At 45.8% G+C, this 17,510-nt stretch overlaps 1 protein-coding gene across 1 annotated transcript in view; it reads right to left on the bottom strand.

Moving 5' to 3' along the window:
- Positions 1-17,510, bottom strand: part of LOC125943228 (glutamate-gated chloride channel subunit beta-like) — a 102,294-nt gene that overhangs the window by 31,392 nt on the left and 53,392 nt on the right. Inside the window, exons 4-5 of the mRNA XM_049661935.1 lie at positions 12,522-12,604; positions 5,289-5,402 (exon numbers count right to left, since the gene is read on the bottom strand). Coding sequence (XP_049517892.1) covers positions 5,289-5,402; positions 12,522-12,604 — 197 coding nt within the window. The remainder of the gene's footprint in view (positions 1-5,288; positions 5,403-12,521; positions 12,605-17,510) is intronic.

Here is a 17,510-nt window from a genome sequence, read left to right as displayed (position 1 = left end):
TGGTTCTCCACAAGACAAGTAGAAAGTTACCTATCAAGAAAGGGGTCAAGCAAGAAGAGACAATCTCCCCAATGCTATTCACTGCATGCCTAGAAGTATTCAAGCTCTTAGACTGGGAAGGCTTAGGAGTGAGGATCAGCGGCGAATATCTCAGTAACCTTCGGTTTGCAGATGATATTGTCCTATTCAGTAACAATGTGGATGAATTACAACTAATGATTGAGGCCCTTAACCGAGAAAGTATAAGAGTGGGGTTGAAGATTAGTATGCAAAAGACAAAGGTAATGTTCAATAGCCTGGCAAGGGAACAAAAATTCAGGATCGCCAGTCAGCCTCTAGAGTCTGTAAAGGAGTACGTTTATCTCGGTCAATTACTCACATGGGACCCTGATCATGAGACTGAAATTTACAGAAGATTAAAATTGGGTTGGAATGCATACGGAAGACATTACGAAATCCTGACTAGGAGCTTACCACTGCCGTTGAAGAGAAAAATGTACAATCATTGCATTCTACCCGTGCTGACATATGGTGCACAAACCTGAATGTTAACAAAGAATCTCGAGAACAAGTTAAGGATCGCACAAAGAGCGATGGAACGAAAAATGTTACGCCTAATGTTAAGAGACAGGAAGAGAGCGGTGTGGATCAGAGAGCAAACAGGGATAGCATATATTATAGTTGACATTAAGAGGAAAAAATGGAGCTGGGTAGGCAATGTAATGCGTAAGATGGATAACCGGCGGACCATTAGAGTTACAGAATGGATACCAAGTGAAAGGAAGCGCAGTCGAGGACGGCAGAAAACTAGGTGGGGTGATGAAGTTAGGAATTTTGCAGGCGCAAGTTGGAATCGGCTAGCGCATACAGGGGTAAATGAAGATCGCAGGGAGAGGCCTTCGTCCTGCAGTGGACATATAGGCTGACGATGATGATGATGACCTTTACGGACTGATGTACAGATTTCCTCTGTCTGTCTAGATGCCTGCCATGAAATATATAATTAAATCGGCTTTGGTATCACTTAGCACTGGTCTTTCCTGTTAATATAGTCTGTAAAGTAATACACGTGGCCTACTGTCACACAAACGACGTTATCTGTTTTCGATACAAGGATTTGTTATCACGTCTGCGCAGCCGCGCTAAAACGTGCGCTCGTGATATCAGATAGCGCGTGATCATCCACGTCCAGTATTGCGTTTCAGAAACACAGACTTGTCGCGTATGAGTTTTAGGCTGCCGTTTTCGCTTTGGCGATCACTAATCGCACTCAGTTTACAGAAGTTGCAGTCTGAGTTTTCACGGCACAAGTTAACCCTATAAACTGCTGACAGTTTGTTACTTCCTGCCGGCCTGCTAGCCTTGTCAGCGTACCGTGAAACCTCCGTGTATACAGTAGACTTCCGTTAGTTTGACTCCGGGTAATTCAAGTTTCGGTTAATTCGATCCTGACTGAAGGTGCTCGCCTGAGCTCACACATTTTACACAAACGTCCGGTATTTCGATCTCAAAATTGGCCTCCTCTAAATAATTCGAACTTGACTGGTCAGCTTTGCCGCAATGCAGCCGGTTATGCGGTGGCGCATGCCAAGAATGTAAAGGGGCCACTGTGCGCGTTTCATAACTATACATGCGCCTCCGGTCACAGTACAGACACTTAGACGCCTAATAAGCACACTGGCAGTCATTCAGAGCTGTTTATGACGTTGCTTTGGCGATTTGAGCACTCGTTTCACCCACCATGCGTGTCTCGTATATGAGACCGTTAACGGGGCCTAGTACGCGTTCCTTAACTATACGCGCACGCACGCGCCATTGACTGCGAAGCGGAGAAATATCATTTGTGTTTTGGGAAAGCTAGCAAAAGGAAGGCAGTAAGATTTGAAAAAAAATCAGTGTTATTCCACTCTGTGAAGGTGGATGACCAGCGGATCTGTATATATGGTGATAAACTATATTTATTTAAATAAATACACATAGCGCATGAATTGTCATTTTCTACCACCTTGATTGTTTTGTCACGAAGGTGAGTATAACTTTCTGGTCACCATTGTAGATGGCCATGAGTTCTATAACGACGCTGGAAAGGTTTTTCGCGAACGTCTGGTCTATGCAGGACCGATGACGTGTGGTTGGCCCACCGATGTTTTTAAAGCACTGAATGCCGAACCTTTCCAACAGAAAGGCCAAGAACCACTTTCCATCTCACCAACATATGTCTACGTTGAAATCACCAACAATTAGGATAGCAGTGGAGACGGTAGAGTTGATCCAACCAAATGCGTCAATTATAAAGTTCTTCAGCTCTCCCTTGGACGTCCCGGAAGGAACGTAGACTGTTGCGACAACGATTCCGTCCTGAGTCTGCACGGCACACACATCGGCGCACTCCGCGGTAACGACCTTGTCTGCAGTCGGTAACCCATATGGAGTAACGATCCCGCTGCCGGTCTTGGCGTATATGGCAACGCCGCCCGCTCTGGAGTCGACACGTATGTTGCACACGCCAACTGTGGAAGAAGATGACGACGACGAACGCGCGAGCAGTGGCACGTCACCACCCGAAGAGAAACACCCATTGGCTATTTTCAGTTTTTAAATGCGAAGCATTTCTCGGCGAACATTTGCGAACTTGGGAGGTACCAAAATTGGCATAGTATGGACAAGAGTGAATGACGAACATAAATGATAGGTCATGACATGATCGTCATGACATGATTGTCATGACATGTGTGTCATGTAGGTCATGAAACAGCCGCCTACGTCTTGGTGTTCTCATGGTCGTTTCGTTAACTTGGTAGGCGCCCCGCACACGGCTTCGCAAAACATCGATTCACACAGTGCATCGGATCTGCTGGCATTTTGCACAACGGAGGCAACTGTGGAACAAGATGACGCCGAACGCACAAGCAGTGGCACGAGCGCGTTCGCGCGGTTCCGCCGAGGGGCGCCAACCAGCCAGCTATGACAGAAGTGGACGACGCTCGAGCCATTTCTGATGATGATAGTTTTTGGTCTACACGCTACGTCTACGCACGCAGTGGCCCGCTGGAAACTAGCGTATAAAAGCTCCGCGTTAAAAAAACGGGGAAAGTGGAGGGGAGGTTTACATCCAACAAAAGAGCGGCGGTCTATATAAACTCTGAAGGCCTGTCAGTAAACTCATTAGGCGTCTCGGTGTTCGTACTGTGACCGGAGATGGCACACCTGCGTGTGTAAATTAAGGAACAAGTTCTATGTCCCGTATCAGTGGCACTTTTTCTTGTTTGGCCTAACACGGCTACACTGCGGCGATGTGAAACTTAAAAGCAATGCTGCCAAGTGAATTACCAGCGTGTTTCGGCGTTTTTCCTGCTTTTTGTTTAGTTCCACCCGCCGGATAATACAACCAGTTTCGGCGGTGCCGTTGGCATCGAATTAAGGGAAGTCGACTGTATTATGATACGTTCGATACGCATTACAGTGCTAATGCATTCATGCTAAGCATTCGATGCCTCATTCGTGATACTTTCAGGTACGTTAGGTTAGGTTAGGTTAGGTAAGGTAAGGTAAGCTAAGGTTTGGTAGGTAGGTAGGTTCCTTTCTCGTCTCACTTCAATAAAAAGAAAATAAATGTATGATTGATGGTGGAATTGAACCTCTGCAGTCGAGCACAGCAGACCGGTGCTCTAACCATTAATAAAGACTAAACAAATAGGCCCCGATAGCACGCATACTTCTATCGTTCCAAAGGCAGCTAGCTCTTTGAAACTCTCGGCGCGCACGCGACGTGTCACTTTCTCGTCTTCTTTCCATGTGACAGATCGGGGTTATAGGCACCGTGTTAGACTGCACTATATCTGGGACCCGCCCCCAGTAGTTCCCTCGCAGCAGTTTACGCTACGTTGAAACTGTGACGTTGTACCAACTTCGTGATCGCTCACGTTATTCTCCATTTCTTCGCTGGAGTACAAATGCCATCGTTGTTTTAACATACAGCACATGACGTAGCCTTAGGTACGTACGTTGTATAACACGTAGCTGCTTATGCTGCCACAATCCGTGTTTGTTTCATTTATGCTCGTCCACTACCCATGTAGAACCCAAGAATATTCATGTGATAAGCTCGGGTCGAACGGCCAGTGTAGAAATAATGCCATTGCTGCCATACGATCTCTTTCGACGTGGTCATCGTTATGCTGCTGCTGTCACACACACGTAAGCTCGACACCAACACGCATACCTACTCAATTTACGCAAACACGTTAGTTGACCTATTAACGGTTTGCGGAACCACGAACAATTCTGAATAGCCACGTACCTACAAGATGATTCGCCATTGATTGTCACAGTATGGGGGACCTGCCCAATTTTAATTTTTGATTTCAGGCCAATTTAACCATCTCCACAAGATTAAGTAGCAGCGAGACAGCGCAGCTTTGCAATCTTATAAAATAAATTTTGTCCTCTGCCATGCCCGGTTACGATTCTGCCAATGATTTCCGTTTACTTAAGAGGATATATAACTAGCTTACAAATCCAGAAAGCCTTTGGGAATCAAAAACGTCCTTTCTCTCAGCTGTTCCTTTCAAGCATCGAAAAGGTCTCAATTGAAAATTTCAGAATGCATAATTTTGCACATCTAAGGATAAATTCAAAAGACATACTATTCAACGCCCATTTAGAGGTTCAAATGAAACTTCATAGAAAAAATTGAAACCGACTGTACTGACCGCCTATGTAGAGTCTCAAAAGCAACTCCATAGAACGTTTCTATAGAATGTGGTGTTTAGAGTTTCTAAAGAAGCACGGTGGCCAATTCTGAAATTCGATTGGCAAATTGAATCGACAGAGAAGAAAGAATACAATAGAGTGTTATCGAGAAAGTGCAAAAAGGCTTTCTAAAGGATGAAAATGAAAAAAAATTGTAAGGCATAAAAGGTACTGCGACAATTTCTGCATATGAACGATCGAGCTGTTCAAACTGGTCGGCTGTGAATTGCAGCACCTTACTTTTCGCTATTACACACATGACAAGAACTAGTCCAAGACTTAATTTATCTTGCTATTTCAGGCATAATGTTGCGTGAGTACGCATCGTGGATGCACATATGACAAACATTAGGCTTTGTGAACCTGGCAACACACTACGTGTAACTTCCTTTCACAGATTCACAGATATTAAAAGAAAACATGGTTTCAACTTATCCGCTGCGAGTGTTTCGACCTTCAAAGCATTTGCTGCCGCCTCAACTATAAGTCACTGGAAGCCGTTGTAGCTCGATGAACATCAAGCTCGGTGGGCTTACATTCTTCATTCGTTTCAGGACGCAGCTCCACCCGGAAAGCGGGCCGGCTCAGCTCTGGGTTCATGGACACCGGTGTCGTCTCTTCCCAAATGTAGTGGACGTTGCGATGTGCGACTGAAAATGTAAGTTTGCATGATCATATAAAAATAACATGAACAAACACAGTGCATCTTTGACACTGAAAATATTTTACTTGTTTTGAGTTAGTGCTTAAGACTGTTTGCGTCAATTGTTGATGGATTCGTTGACTGTGAGCAATAAAATGACACTTAAAATCCCTGATCTCTGGCCCGAGCACATAGTGGAAATTAAGCGCTAGACCTACTAACTGCTAATAGCCACACTCGTAGCTCAAGTCCTTTGACATGCGAAATGAGTTTGCCGTAACGGACCAAGATTAAGTTAAGCAAACCCAGGAAGAAGTTAAGAACTTCGTAACACCTGAACAATTGGTTCGAAAATTTTCGAAGATTACACCTGTTCAATCAGATGAAGCTGATATAATACACGTGAATTCAGTTTACGCCACAAGATTGTGAACACTACATTCATTTGCGAAACTCGCCTAGCTCATCGCTAGGCGCCCAGATGGTGCCAGTTACTTGGGCGTGGGTGGACGCCCCAAGGGAAATTAATTTGTTAGCTCGCACAACACTTTTCTTCCTGGACATAGCATCTCCTGCTGTGATGCCACATTATTGTGCCATCTGTTTCTGGGAGTGGCGTTCAGAAGAGCTTATTCTTTTCATATTGGAATGACCAATAGGACTTGTGAATTTTGTGGATTTTACAGGAGAAGCACTGGAATACAGGAGCAGCGCTTGTCCTGGATTCTTTCTCGTGTTACGTTTATTTGGGTGCTGGCAAAGAATCGGTAGGTTTCAACTCGCCCGCTTGCAATGTTTCCACAAACAATTGAGCCTGTTTTGTGAACCTGTCCAATATATAACATGCAGCATCTGTCTCTCTTCACCCCGGTTTAAACTAGGTGTAAACCCTGCATGTTATCATTATTAACAGAGTGGTTTAAGGTGCTGGGTATCTAAGCATCCTACGACGGAATCACTACCACCTGAACCTCGTAGCAGTCGTCGACTGGCGGGACTTTCACCATCCTCAACCGCAGGCATGTCCCGAGAAATTGAAGCTCCGAGGCCGACGGGCTCTTCGCAATTGTACAAGGAGCCACCCAGCTTTGCCTGGACTGGCAGTGAGGACGTGGACGAGTGGTTGAAACAGTACCAACGGGTGAGCAAACATAACGGCTGGGACTCCGCCGCTCAGCTGTCAAATGTGTTTTCGCACACGAACACTGCTCTCATGTGGTACGACAACCACAAGAACACGCTTACGACCTGGGATACGTTTGTCCAAGAATTGAAAAAGTGCTTTGGGGACTCCGCAGCGAGGAAGAAGCGAGCTGAACAGACTCTGTCCCAAAGGGCCCAACTCTCTGGCGAGACTTGTACTATATACATAGAAGAGGTCCTCAAGTTATGTAGACTCGTTGATTCTAGCATGTCCGATGAAGGTAAGGTGGGTCATCTTCTTAAGGGCATAGCTGAAGATGTATACCAGTTCTTGATAGCTAAAGAAAAGCTGACATCTGTGGCCAACGTCAGCCGACATTGCCGCACGTTTGAAGCACTGAAGATGCGTCACGTGGCACCGAAATGTGACCGTTTGGCTAATGTGCCGACATTGGCCTGCGTTGACGCGAGCACACCATCCAATCTGTCGTCGGCAATACGACAGATAGTTCGAGAAGAGCTCCTCCGGTGCCACGAAATCGACCGTTGTGGTAGCGGCGACTCACGAGGCAGCGAGCCCGGTCTACCACCTGCGTCGTGGCAACCCTCTATTAATGCGGCGAACGTGGGCGATTCCATCTGCACCCACCAACCGGCCACGCTTCAACAACGAGCAGCAGCGCCGCACTTCTCATCCGGCGCAGTGGTACCGTACCACTTATTCAGGGTACAGAGAATATGAAGATCATGACTGATACCGCATGATCGCTGGCGGAAATGAAGGCTTTGAGCAGCACTGTGAATTTCGCCGTCCTCGCGTGTGCTATAGTTGCGGTATCCCTGGCCAGATCGCCAGGTTTTGTGACCGCCGCCGACCTTTCCGAGAAGAATCTTCACGAGCGACGTACCAGTCAAATTATTGACCCTTTCCACGTCATGGTCTCCACGCCCGCCAATAAATCGTGGAATTCGTCAAGGTAGCTTCCGGAACTGGTCACCAGCCTCCGATCGCAGCTTAACGCCACCGCCTGCTCCACGTACTCGGCGGTCTCCGTCGCCGCGGCGTCGCCTGCTATCCCCACCACCGAAAAACTATGTAGTGCGGCCGATGGGGGTGAGGTCGCTGGATACCGTTCGCTGCCAACCGACATTCCTCCGCCAGTTTTCATGCTGAAAATCAAAGTTCACGTGCTTGTTGACGATATACCTACAATGGCTCTTGTGGATACTGGGGCAAAAATTTCCGTGATGAGCTAAATTTCAAAGCCCTACTGGGACAAAATGGGATGTTTTCTTGGAACAATATTTTCACGTTTCGTAGTGTTAGTGGTGACATGTTGAGCCCGATCAGTGTTTGTACTGCGGATGTGTGTTTGTGTGGCAAAATATTTACCACTGAATTCAACGTTATTCCTCGAGCCACGCATGATGTTGTTTTAGGCATTGGTTTCTTGCAAGAGTGTGGTGCAACCGTTGACTGTCGAAGTGGGGAGCTTTCGGTACAACACGAGGTTATGACCGGACTCATGGAGAACTCGCCACGTGAAGAAGGTGTTTTTTGTGTTTCGGAGGACATCGTCATTCCTCCACTATGCGCTGTATGCGTTCCGGTCATTTGCTCTGGTACCAACCCCGCCACATTTGTCGCCGCAACGGAGCCTCTTCATTCGGCCTGTGTAAAGAAGAACGTTTTGGTTCCGCATTGTTTAGTGTCGGTAGTTGAAGGACACTCTGGATTATGGGCAATGAACTAAGCGGCCCAGCCCATACTTCTCCCTTCTGGCATGAAGCTCGCGCTCTTCAAAGAAGAGACACCGGCGTTACTGGCTGTACTCGGAGCTGCAGACGAGTTCCTCCATCCCTGCCCATCGGACTGGAAACTACTTCAGATGGTGAGCAAATCGCTCAGCACGAGTGAGCGCTATGCGTTATTGGATGTTCTATCCAAGCACTCGCAAGTGTTTGACTTTTCCCAGACTGACACGACGTCCAAAATTCCGATGTCTCGAATACGCCATCGTATAAATACCGGATCAGCGCACCTTATACGACAAAAGCCATACAAGTATCCCCGACTGAGCGCCAGATAATTGGCGAGCAAGTTCAGGAAATGCTGCACAAGGGGATAATTCAGGAGTCCGCGAGTCCCTGGGATGCACCTGTCATTCTCTTTAAAAAGAAAGATGGCAGTTGGCGATTCTGTGTTGATTATCGGCGGCTAAACAATGTTACCAAGAAAGATGTCTACCCACTTGCGCGTATAGATGATGCCTTAGACTGCCTTCATTCTGCTTCTTACTCTTCTTCTGTAGACTTGAGATCCGGCTACTAGCAAATCCCGATGCATGCCGAGGATAAGGAAAAAACGGCGTTCGTAACACCCGATGGACTTTTTGAATTCAATGTCATGCCGTTCGGCTTGTGCAACGCACCAGCCACCTTCGAAGCATTCATGGATACTATTCTGCGAGGTCTAAAGTGGGAGATATGCATGTGCTACCTCGACGATGTTATTATTTTTGGACGCACATTTAATGAGCACAAGACGCGTCTTGGTATTGTACTCAGCTGCATACAGAGGGCTTGTGTTGTGCTCAAGTCTAAAAAGTGCCATTTTGGTGAGAGCCAAGCCTTGGTGTTGGGACATCTTGTGGACAAAGACGGCGTCAGGCCTCACCCTGCGAAGACAGAGGCTGTTGAAGCATTTGAACCACCTCAGTCTGTCAAACAACTTCGCAGCTTTCTAGGGCTCTGCTCTTATTTTAGACGGTTCATTCCTCGATTTGCTGACGTCGCTTATCCCTTGACCAGCCTCCTGCGCAAGAACGCCGCTTTCGAGTGGACGCCTGATTGTTCTGCTTCCTTTCGACAGCTGAAGTTTGTGCTGACGTCGCGACCGATCCTCCGACATTTCAATGCTTCCGCGCCAACAGAAGTCCACACAGATGCGAGTGATGTAGGTCTTGGTGCTGTTCTGATTCAGCGCTTGGATGACAAAGAACACGTCATCGCCTACGCAAGTCGGTCATTAAACAAACCCAAGCGTAACTACATGGTGACTGAGCAAGAATGTCTTGCTGTTATTTTTGCGGTGCAGCGATTTCGGTCGTACCTGTATGGGCGTCACTTTACGATCGTCACAGACCATCATTCTTTGTGCTGGCTCGTGAATCTTCGCGATCTATCTGGACGACTTGTACGATGGGCCCTGCGTCTGCAAGTGTACAGCTTTGCCGTATCCTACAAGAGCGGCCGACGACATGCTGATGCCGATTGCCTTTCCCGGATGCCTCTTAGTACAACGGAATGCGACGCCGACAATTTCGATCACCGCATCGCATCCGTACACCATGATTTCCCTGATGCCACAACCTTCGCAAGAAAGCAACTTGATGACCCGAGTTTAGAGCTACTTTTGTCTGCCGCGAAAGAGTCGACATCATGTAGTTTTTGTGTTTGGGATGAACTGTTGTATAAGAAGAATGTCTCCGCGACAGGTGAGTGCACGGTTTCTTCTAGTGGTGCCGGATGCCCTCAGCTCTTCTGTTTTGCGCGTCGAGCACTACAATCCCACTTCAGGTCATTTAGGCTCCACGCGGACACTTCATCGTGCCAAAGAAGGGTTTTACTGGCCTCAAATGCGCAAGACTACGGAGACAAACGTAGCAACTTGTGCCGAGTGTCAAAGTCACAAGAGACCTACTGCAGCTCCAGCCAGTTTCTTACAGCCTGTGGTGCCATCCAGTTCCCCCTTTGAGCAAGTAGGCATCGATCTCATAGAACCGTTCCCACGTTCTTCCACAGGCAACCGCTGGATCATAGTATGTGCCGACTACCTGACTCGGTTCTGCGAGACGGCAGCACTACCCTCTGCAACTGCAGGCGAGGTTTCACAGTTTATGCTGCATTGCATTATACTTCGGCGTGGTCCCCCTCGAGTGATCATTAGCGACCGTGGCCGTCAGTTCACAGCTGATGTTGTTGAAGAACTTCTACGTTTGTGCGCCTCCAACCTGCGACACTCAACGCCTTATCACCCGAAAACTAATGGGCTGACAGAACGCACGAACAGAACACTTGTGAACATGATTTCCATGTACGTAAGTTCGGACCACAAGAACTGGGACGAAGTATTGCCGTTCGTCACTTACGCATACAACACCGCGCAACATGAGACCACTGGATACAGTCCGTCCGTACACATTGGACACTACCTTTCCTTTTGGCAGTCACGACGACGATTGTATCGCGGAAACTCTCTGCAGAGCGGAGGAGGCTCGGCGCATCGCTCAATTACGTACTCTAGCTTCACAAAAGCAGTACAAATCCCGATACGATAGTCGACATCGGCAAGTCACTTACAATCCGGGTGACTGAGTGTGGCTATGAACTCCCGTGCGTAAACGCGGTCTATGTCAGAAACTGCTCGCTGACTATGTTGGACCGTTTATTGTGCTTGAGCGTCTCAGTGAGGTGAGTTACAGAATTGCACGCCTCACTTCCAGTGGGAGACGGTCATCCAAGACCGACATCACGCATGTAGCCCGCCTGAAGTTGTTTATTCAACGAAAGCCCCACTGAACACTCGCCCGGAGGGTTTCGTCTGCGAGAGGAGCCATGTTTCAGTGCGTCAAAGGTAGTGGAGCGGCACCATCAGCAGGAACAACAACATTAGGAGAGCAGCGATGAAGAGAAGGACGACGTGTAGTATCGGCACCCACTTGGCCTACGGCTCCCTGCAATAAACGCCTCCTACACACCCCGTAACAATAATATTATTACTATTACGGGGTTAAACATTCCTTCTAGAGCCATAGCCGCATTCATCGCTGGTGCAAAAAGCAGTTCGCGCTCTACTGCAGTTTTTAAGGTACGCCGACCTCGGAGATCACTTCTAGCCATGCAGTGCAACTTGTCAACTGAGCGCCGCGTTCACATTCTCCCTGTTTTTTCTTTTAGTTACCTGCATCGCCCAGTTAGGCTATACAGCAGGGTGGTTATAGACTTTACTAAATACATGAACAAATTATTACAATGCTTGGAAGAAAGCATCATTTTCTGTGATGTATACAATGCGCGATTGCAAACTGTTCCAATCTCGAACAGTTCTAAAAAAAGAATAACGGAAAACGTCACCCCTACAAGAAAATTCCCTGACCTTCAAACAGTGATCCAGTCGCTTAGATATGTAATGTTGTGCCTAGATATATTGTTCGCGGTTTATTCCCGTTTTATAATAATAAATATCCTGGAAAAATTTTAATCTAATATGCCTTCTACGATCCTTCAGCTCTTGCCATTTAAGTTTGTGTTTGCTTTCTGTCATGCTAAGAAAAGTTTCTTGGTATCCATTTTTGTTTCGTACCCCTGAGCAAGGTAGCAAACCAGATTCTCGTCTGGTTGGCCTCTCTACCTTTGCTCTTGTTAGCAAATAGAAAAATAAACAGCGTCAAAGACAAAGGCGACAATGGGACATGCTGATCGTGACAGGATTCTTCCTCTTGTTTTCGTGTTTACCCCCATATTTTCTATTTGCTAACATGCGTCAACCGACCCGGCTCTGCTCACCACTCTGCCTCTTCTCGTTCTCTATTTCCAGCACACAAGCAGAATGTATTTAAGCGCTCCATCAGCTGTTACATGCAGCTCTTAGTTAAGGTGTGGACCGTATTTCACAAGCACTGTAATACTGTGATGGAGTCCTCATATCTGCTCTTTTGCTTGCCTGTTCTGCAGGCATAGCTAATTTGACACAATTAGTGATTCACTTGACACTAAAAGTACATCACGTAACACTCACAAGGCGGTGACCCTATTTTGCAAAAGTAATGCAATTACCACTCTTTTTTGTTATTTTTCACACCGACCGGAGCGTTACACCGATAACGGAAGCGTTCGATACGACTTCGTAGGGCGAAAAAAAAGGAAATAAAATTCAACCTTACAAAACACGGTTGGAGATGTAGCACATATGTTTACGCACAAGTGTCGATGTGCACTGGGCAAATCTGGACGTCTGCAGGGAACCTCTTGAACTCCATGGGACAGTTCAGGTGAAGAAAAATCCTGCAGTGTACGGAAACAATTGAAACAGGGTTCCCGTAATCAAAGTTACACAAAAGAAAAGGCGTATGTAATTAAAAAATATCCCCCCACTGCCATCGCACCTTCCGTTCGCACTCTTGGACACATTTAACATTTTTTAGAGGAGGAAAAAAAAACGGCCCGAGTGCATTATATATTCAAAACGGCGGCTCCTAAATTCGAATCCCGATTAACTCACTTCGCACCTTCCTTTGTGAGACATTGAATTAATTAGGGGGAAGTATAATGTACAATCGTCCTTGTTTCGTATCCTAGTTACCATTTCCCCTTGGCTTATCAGCCCACCTCCAATGCAGCAATGTTGTACTCTTTTTTCTCTCTTTGTATACTGCTCACAGGAATCAAGTTCACCACGCCTGTTCTTAATCAATGAAACTTCTATAATTTGACTCATAACAGCCTGCAGCACAAAATTGGGGGAAAATTCTTCCTTGAAGTCCTTTGTCCTCAGCCTATTGCATGGGACATATTATACCAGCGCTCGCCGCGCTCTCGCATGCTCCCCTATAACCCTTGACTGCTTTGATAAGGTGGCTGTGAGTACGTAAAGCGCTCCGCGCAAGCCACAGGGTCACTTCTATTTCCTTATAGAAAGAATAAACGATTCCAAACGTCATCGTGGTTACCTTGCCGTGAATAGGACATCATGGCGACGAGGATGCCAAAAACGCAACTGGCTAGGAGAGAGCTAAGGGATTTTGCTAAAGGTAACCGTAAAGACAAGGAGAGCTTTATGATCCGATATAACAAAATTTATCTGCATGGCCGAACTTAGAAATATGATTCCTGTTGGGCTGCTGAGCACGAGGTCGCGGGATCGAATCCCGGCCATGGCGGCCGCATTTCGATGGGGGCGAAATGCGAAAATACCCTTGAGCTTAGATTTAGGTGCACGTTAAAGAACCCCAGGTGGTCCAAATTTCCGGAGTCCCCCACTACGGCATGCCTCATAATCATATCGTGGTTTTGGCACGTTAAACCCCATAATTTAAATATGATTCCGTCTCTAAACAAGTAGTTCTACTAAACAAACAGGTTGAACGCCCAACAACGTGACAAGCAACACCCCCTCAACCAAAATCATATGATAATGGGAATCTTTCTCTGCTTGTTGCAAATTTTCATAGCATACTGCCGAAAGTCGAAACCGTAAAGGCCATGAATGACACGTGCTCTGCTGATGTCATCCTAGGCACCGAAACTTGGCTATGCCATGACGTCCCGAACTGTGATTTATCGCTTCCCCCCCAGGCCACTTTTCTGTTTTTCGCAAATATAGAAGGGAAACCAGAGGAGGAGGGGTGATGGTCGCCATAAAAAGTGATTATCAACCGGTGCTACTTTGTACAGAGACACCATTAGAGCTGCTTTGGGTGATGATACGTTTAAAAGGCGTTACTTATATTATAGCGGTCTGTTATCGTCCTCCTAGCAGCCAGTCTGATTTTATTGACAATCTTAAAGACTCACTAGACAATATTACTAGCCGGTATCCAAGGTGAATAATTATTCTCGGTGGAGATTTTAATTTTCCCGGCATCGACTGGGCAACGACTACTGTCACTGGTTCATCAAACCGGACTGAGTGTTCGCGCTTCCTTCACATCCTGAATATGTTTCATTTAACCCGACTTGTACTTGAACCAACGCGAGGTGAACACATCCTTGATTTATTACTCACTAACCTGTCCAACAATGCTAAAACTTATGTCTTAGAGGAAATAAGTGACCACAGATTCGTTCACTGCTTACTCCCCCTCTCTGTTAAAAACAGAACCACCACTAAAAGAAGTATCCTTAGCTATTCCAAGGCCGACCAAGCTAAAATGAACAGTATCCTCGAAAACTTCGCGCCCACGTTTCAACGCGGCTTTCATTCCCGTTCTTCAAATGAAAATTGGGAGCTTTTCCGTGACAAACTAAAGGAAGTTGAACAGGTGTGCATTCCTAAAATATCAATTACAACCAGAGTGGACGCCCCTTGGTTTTCAAAAGAGGTCAGGAAATGTCTAAATAAAAAGAAACGCGCGTACCGAAAGGCTAAACAAAAAACATGGCAAGCAATTGGCAAATTTATGAAGAGTCAGTCGCAAAAGTCGAAATTTCTATACAAGAGGCTAAAAACTATTACTTTTATCACACATTACCTACTTTATGAAGAACTAACCCCAAGGTCGATGCACATAGGTCGCGAAGCTTCAGGCGAAAAGCGGTTCAGAACCAATTGTCACCGACATCAGCAAGGGTGGTTATGGGAGCAGCGATTGAAGCGCGACTATGTTTGGAGGGAATAAACACTGGGAAAGAAAAAAGCGTTTTTAAATTAAAGTGAGACGCAGTTATATTCATTCAACGAAAATAAAATTCCTAATTCATTTTATATACGCATGGCGAGAAAGGATACAACTGTATTTTACTAGATCATTATCAATAAATACCTTTTTTCAGGGCCCACCGTGAGAGCGCCCATGGAGAGCGGCGGGCGTTGACGACGCTATCACTTGCAATGCCATGCAACTCTTGGAGTGCGTGGAAAAGGGCACTCGTATATTTCACCTGTTACAACACGCCCCCCTCACATGTGTTGTGTTGCATGTCAACATTTGTCTGAATTAGGTGACGCGGGTAGTTTTATTGTTTCTTAACCTGTGCAGTCAAAAGTAGTGAGTTGCGACCGTCAGATACTTGTTTATATTAGTTGTTTTCGTGCAACAGCGCTGGCCGATGGGCTTGGCGTCCGACGAAAGGACGAACACTCTACGCAATCTACGCCCAAAGCGTTCGTCGGCCTCCAAAGAAAGTATGTTCTGTGCAGCGATGCGATTTCGACACCCGTACGGCTGATCTTTTCCGGCATCGCTTTTCGCGCTGAAAACTCGGAACGCCCATGAAGTCGATTGGCGGGGCATTTGAATATACAGCTCTAATGGCAGGCCTCCGAACACAAATTTCGCGCCTATGAGAACAAAATGACGTCACTTCTGTTTTTGACGGATATGACGTCAAATTATTTTTTCTTCCACCGGAAGTGTTCCCTGCTCACACAGATGGCGCTAAGCCCCATGAACTGCCGGTAAGCAACCATGTTTTGAATGTATGGGCTTCTATGGAAGCTTCGCTACCAGATGTATTTACCTTGTAGTTAATCCCAAAGATTGACAGGAAGTGCCGCCGATAAGAGATGACAATGGGTGTATCGTGTCCCCCGTAAAAACTGCCGATATATTTATGATCATTTCAGAAATGTTTTTACTAATGAAGTGCCTCAAAATGATTTCCTCGGGGATAGTGACATCAACATTCAGTTCCCATCGGATGATATTACTATAAGCGTACAAGGTGTGGTTAAGGCTATTGAGAGGCTCCCTCTAAATTCCAGCCCAGGGCCTGATGGTATTAACACAAAATTATTAAAGATGACTTCACAAATATCGGCATTCTTATTATCATTAATCTTTCAGCAGTCATTAGACACGGGATGCGTCCCTGACGAATGGAAGATTGCAAACGTCGTGCCCATTTTCAAATCAGGTGACCCCACCAATACAAATAATTATCGACCGTTTCATTAACCTCTGTATGCAGCAAGTTATTGGAACATATAATTTTCACTCAAATAATGTCCCAGATTATTATGAATAAACTATTCTTTGAAAATCAGCATGGTTTTAGACACAAAAAGTCCTGTCAAACGCAGCTTCTTGAATTGGTATCTGGCCTCCATTCTTCTATGCATGCCTTACAGTACACCGATGCCATTTTTATTGATCTTGCGACAGCCTTCGATAGGGTACCCCACAAACGATTAATAACCAAAGTTTGCAAACTTCAGTTAAACCAAAAAATCACTACGTGGATTCAAAATTTTTTATCTAACCGTTACCAACGTGTCATAATTAATGAATGGCGGTCAAGTACCACGTCTGCCTTGTCCGGGGTACCGCAGGGATGCGTGCTGGGTCCCCTTCTTTTTTTAATTTATATTAATGATATCGCATTAAATATTAGCTCAACCATAGACTCTTTGCAGACGAATGTGTAATTTATAGGCAAATAGCTTCTCAACATGATGTAAACTCCTTCCAGGCCGACCTAGTTAAGTTGACCGAATGGTGCCATCTATGGCAGATGGAAATTAATACAGGAAAAACGAAACACGTTTCTTTTTCCACACTCACTAACACGCCCCGTAATCTTCATACGATTGACAATACTCTGATCTAACAGGTTGAATGTTTTAAATATTTGGGAGTATTTTTCACATCTGACTTAACTTGGGACAAACACGTAGATTATGTCACGAAAAAAGCCTTTAAGAACTGGGCCTGCTTAAGCACCGACTATCACTCGCAAACTCGGAAACGAAAATGCATGCGTACACATCCCTAATAAGGTCTTCTTTAGAGTATGCATCAATCATATGGCATCCAAATAACGCTAGTCTTACAAAACGCCTGGAATCGGTTCAAAATAAGGCTGCTAGGTTTATTTTATCTTCGTACTAAACGTACACCAGCGTTTCCCTTTTAAAGCGCACACTTAATCTTTTAAACCTTGACACTAGACGCAAGTTCTCGCGCTTGTATTTTTTCCACTCTTTATATTTTGGTGACTCTGGATTCGCGGCTACACGCATTGTTCCTGCGCATCATATTTCCACACGTACCGATCACATACACAAGGTATCACCTATTTTTGCAAAAACAGTGAAGTATCAAACCTCCCCCCTTTTATTATCAATTAAAGAATGGAACGCGTTACCGGAAAGCGTTGTGGCAATAAAGGAAACTGCTTCTTTCCAGACAGCCCTACTTGCCCATCTTGAATCTAGAAATGTGGAGTAATTTGAATGTAAGGACTATGACGC

Source organism: Dermacentor silvarum, chromosome 1 (genome assembly GCF_013339745.2).
Source record: "Dermacentor silvarum isolate Dsil-2018 chromosome 1, BIME_Dsil_1.4, whole genome shotgun sequence".
NCBI classification, from domain to species: Eukaryota; Metazoa; Arthropoda; class Arachnida; order Ixodida; family Ixodidae; genus Dermacentor; species Dermacentor silvarum.
This window is presented reverse-complemented; position numbering and strand designations above follow the sequence as displayed.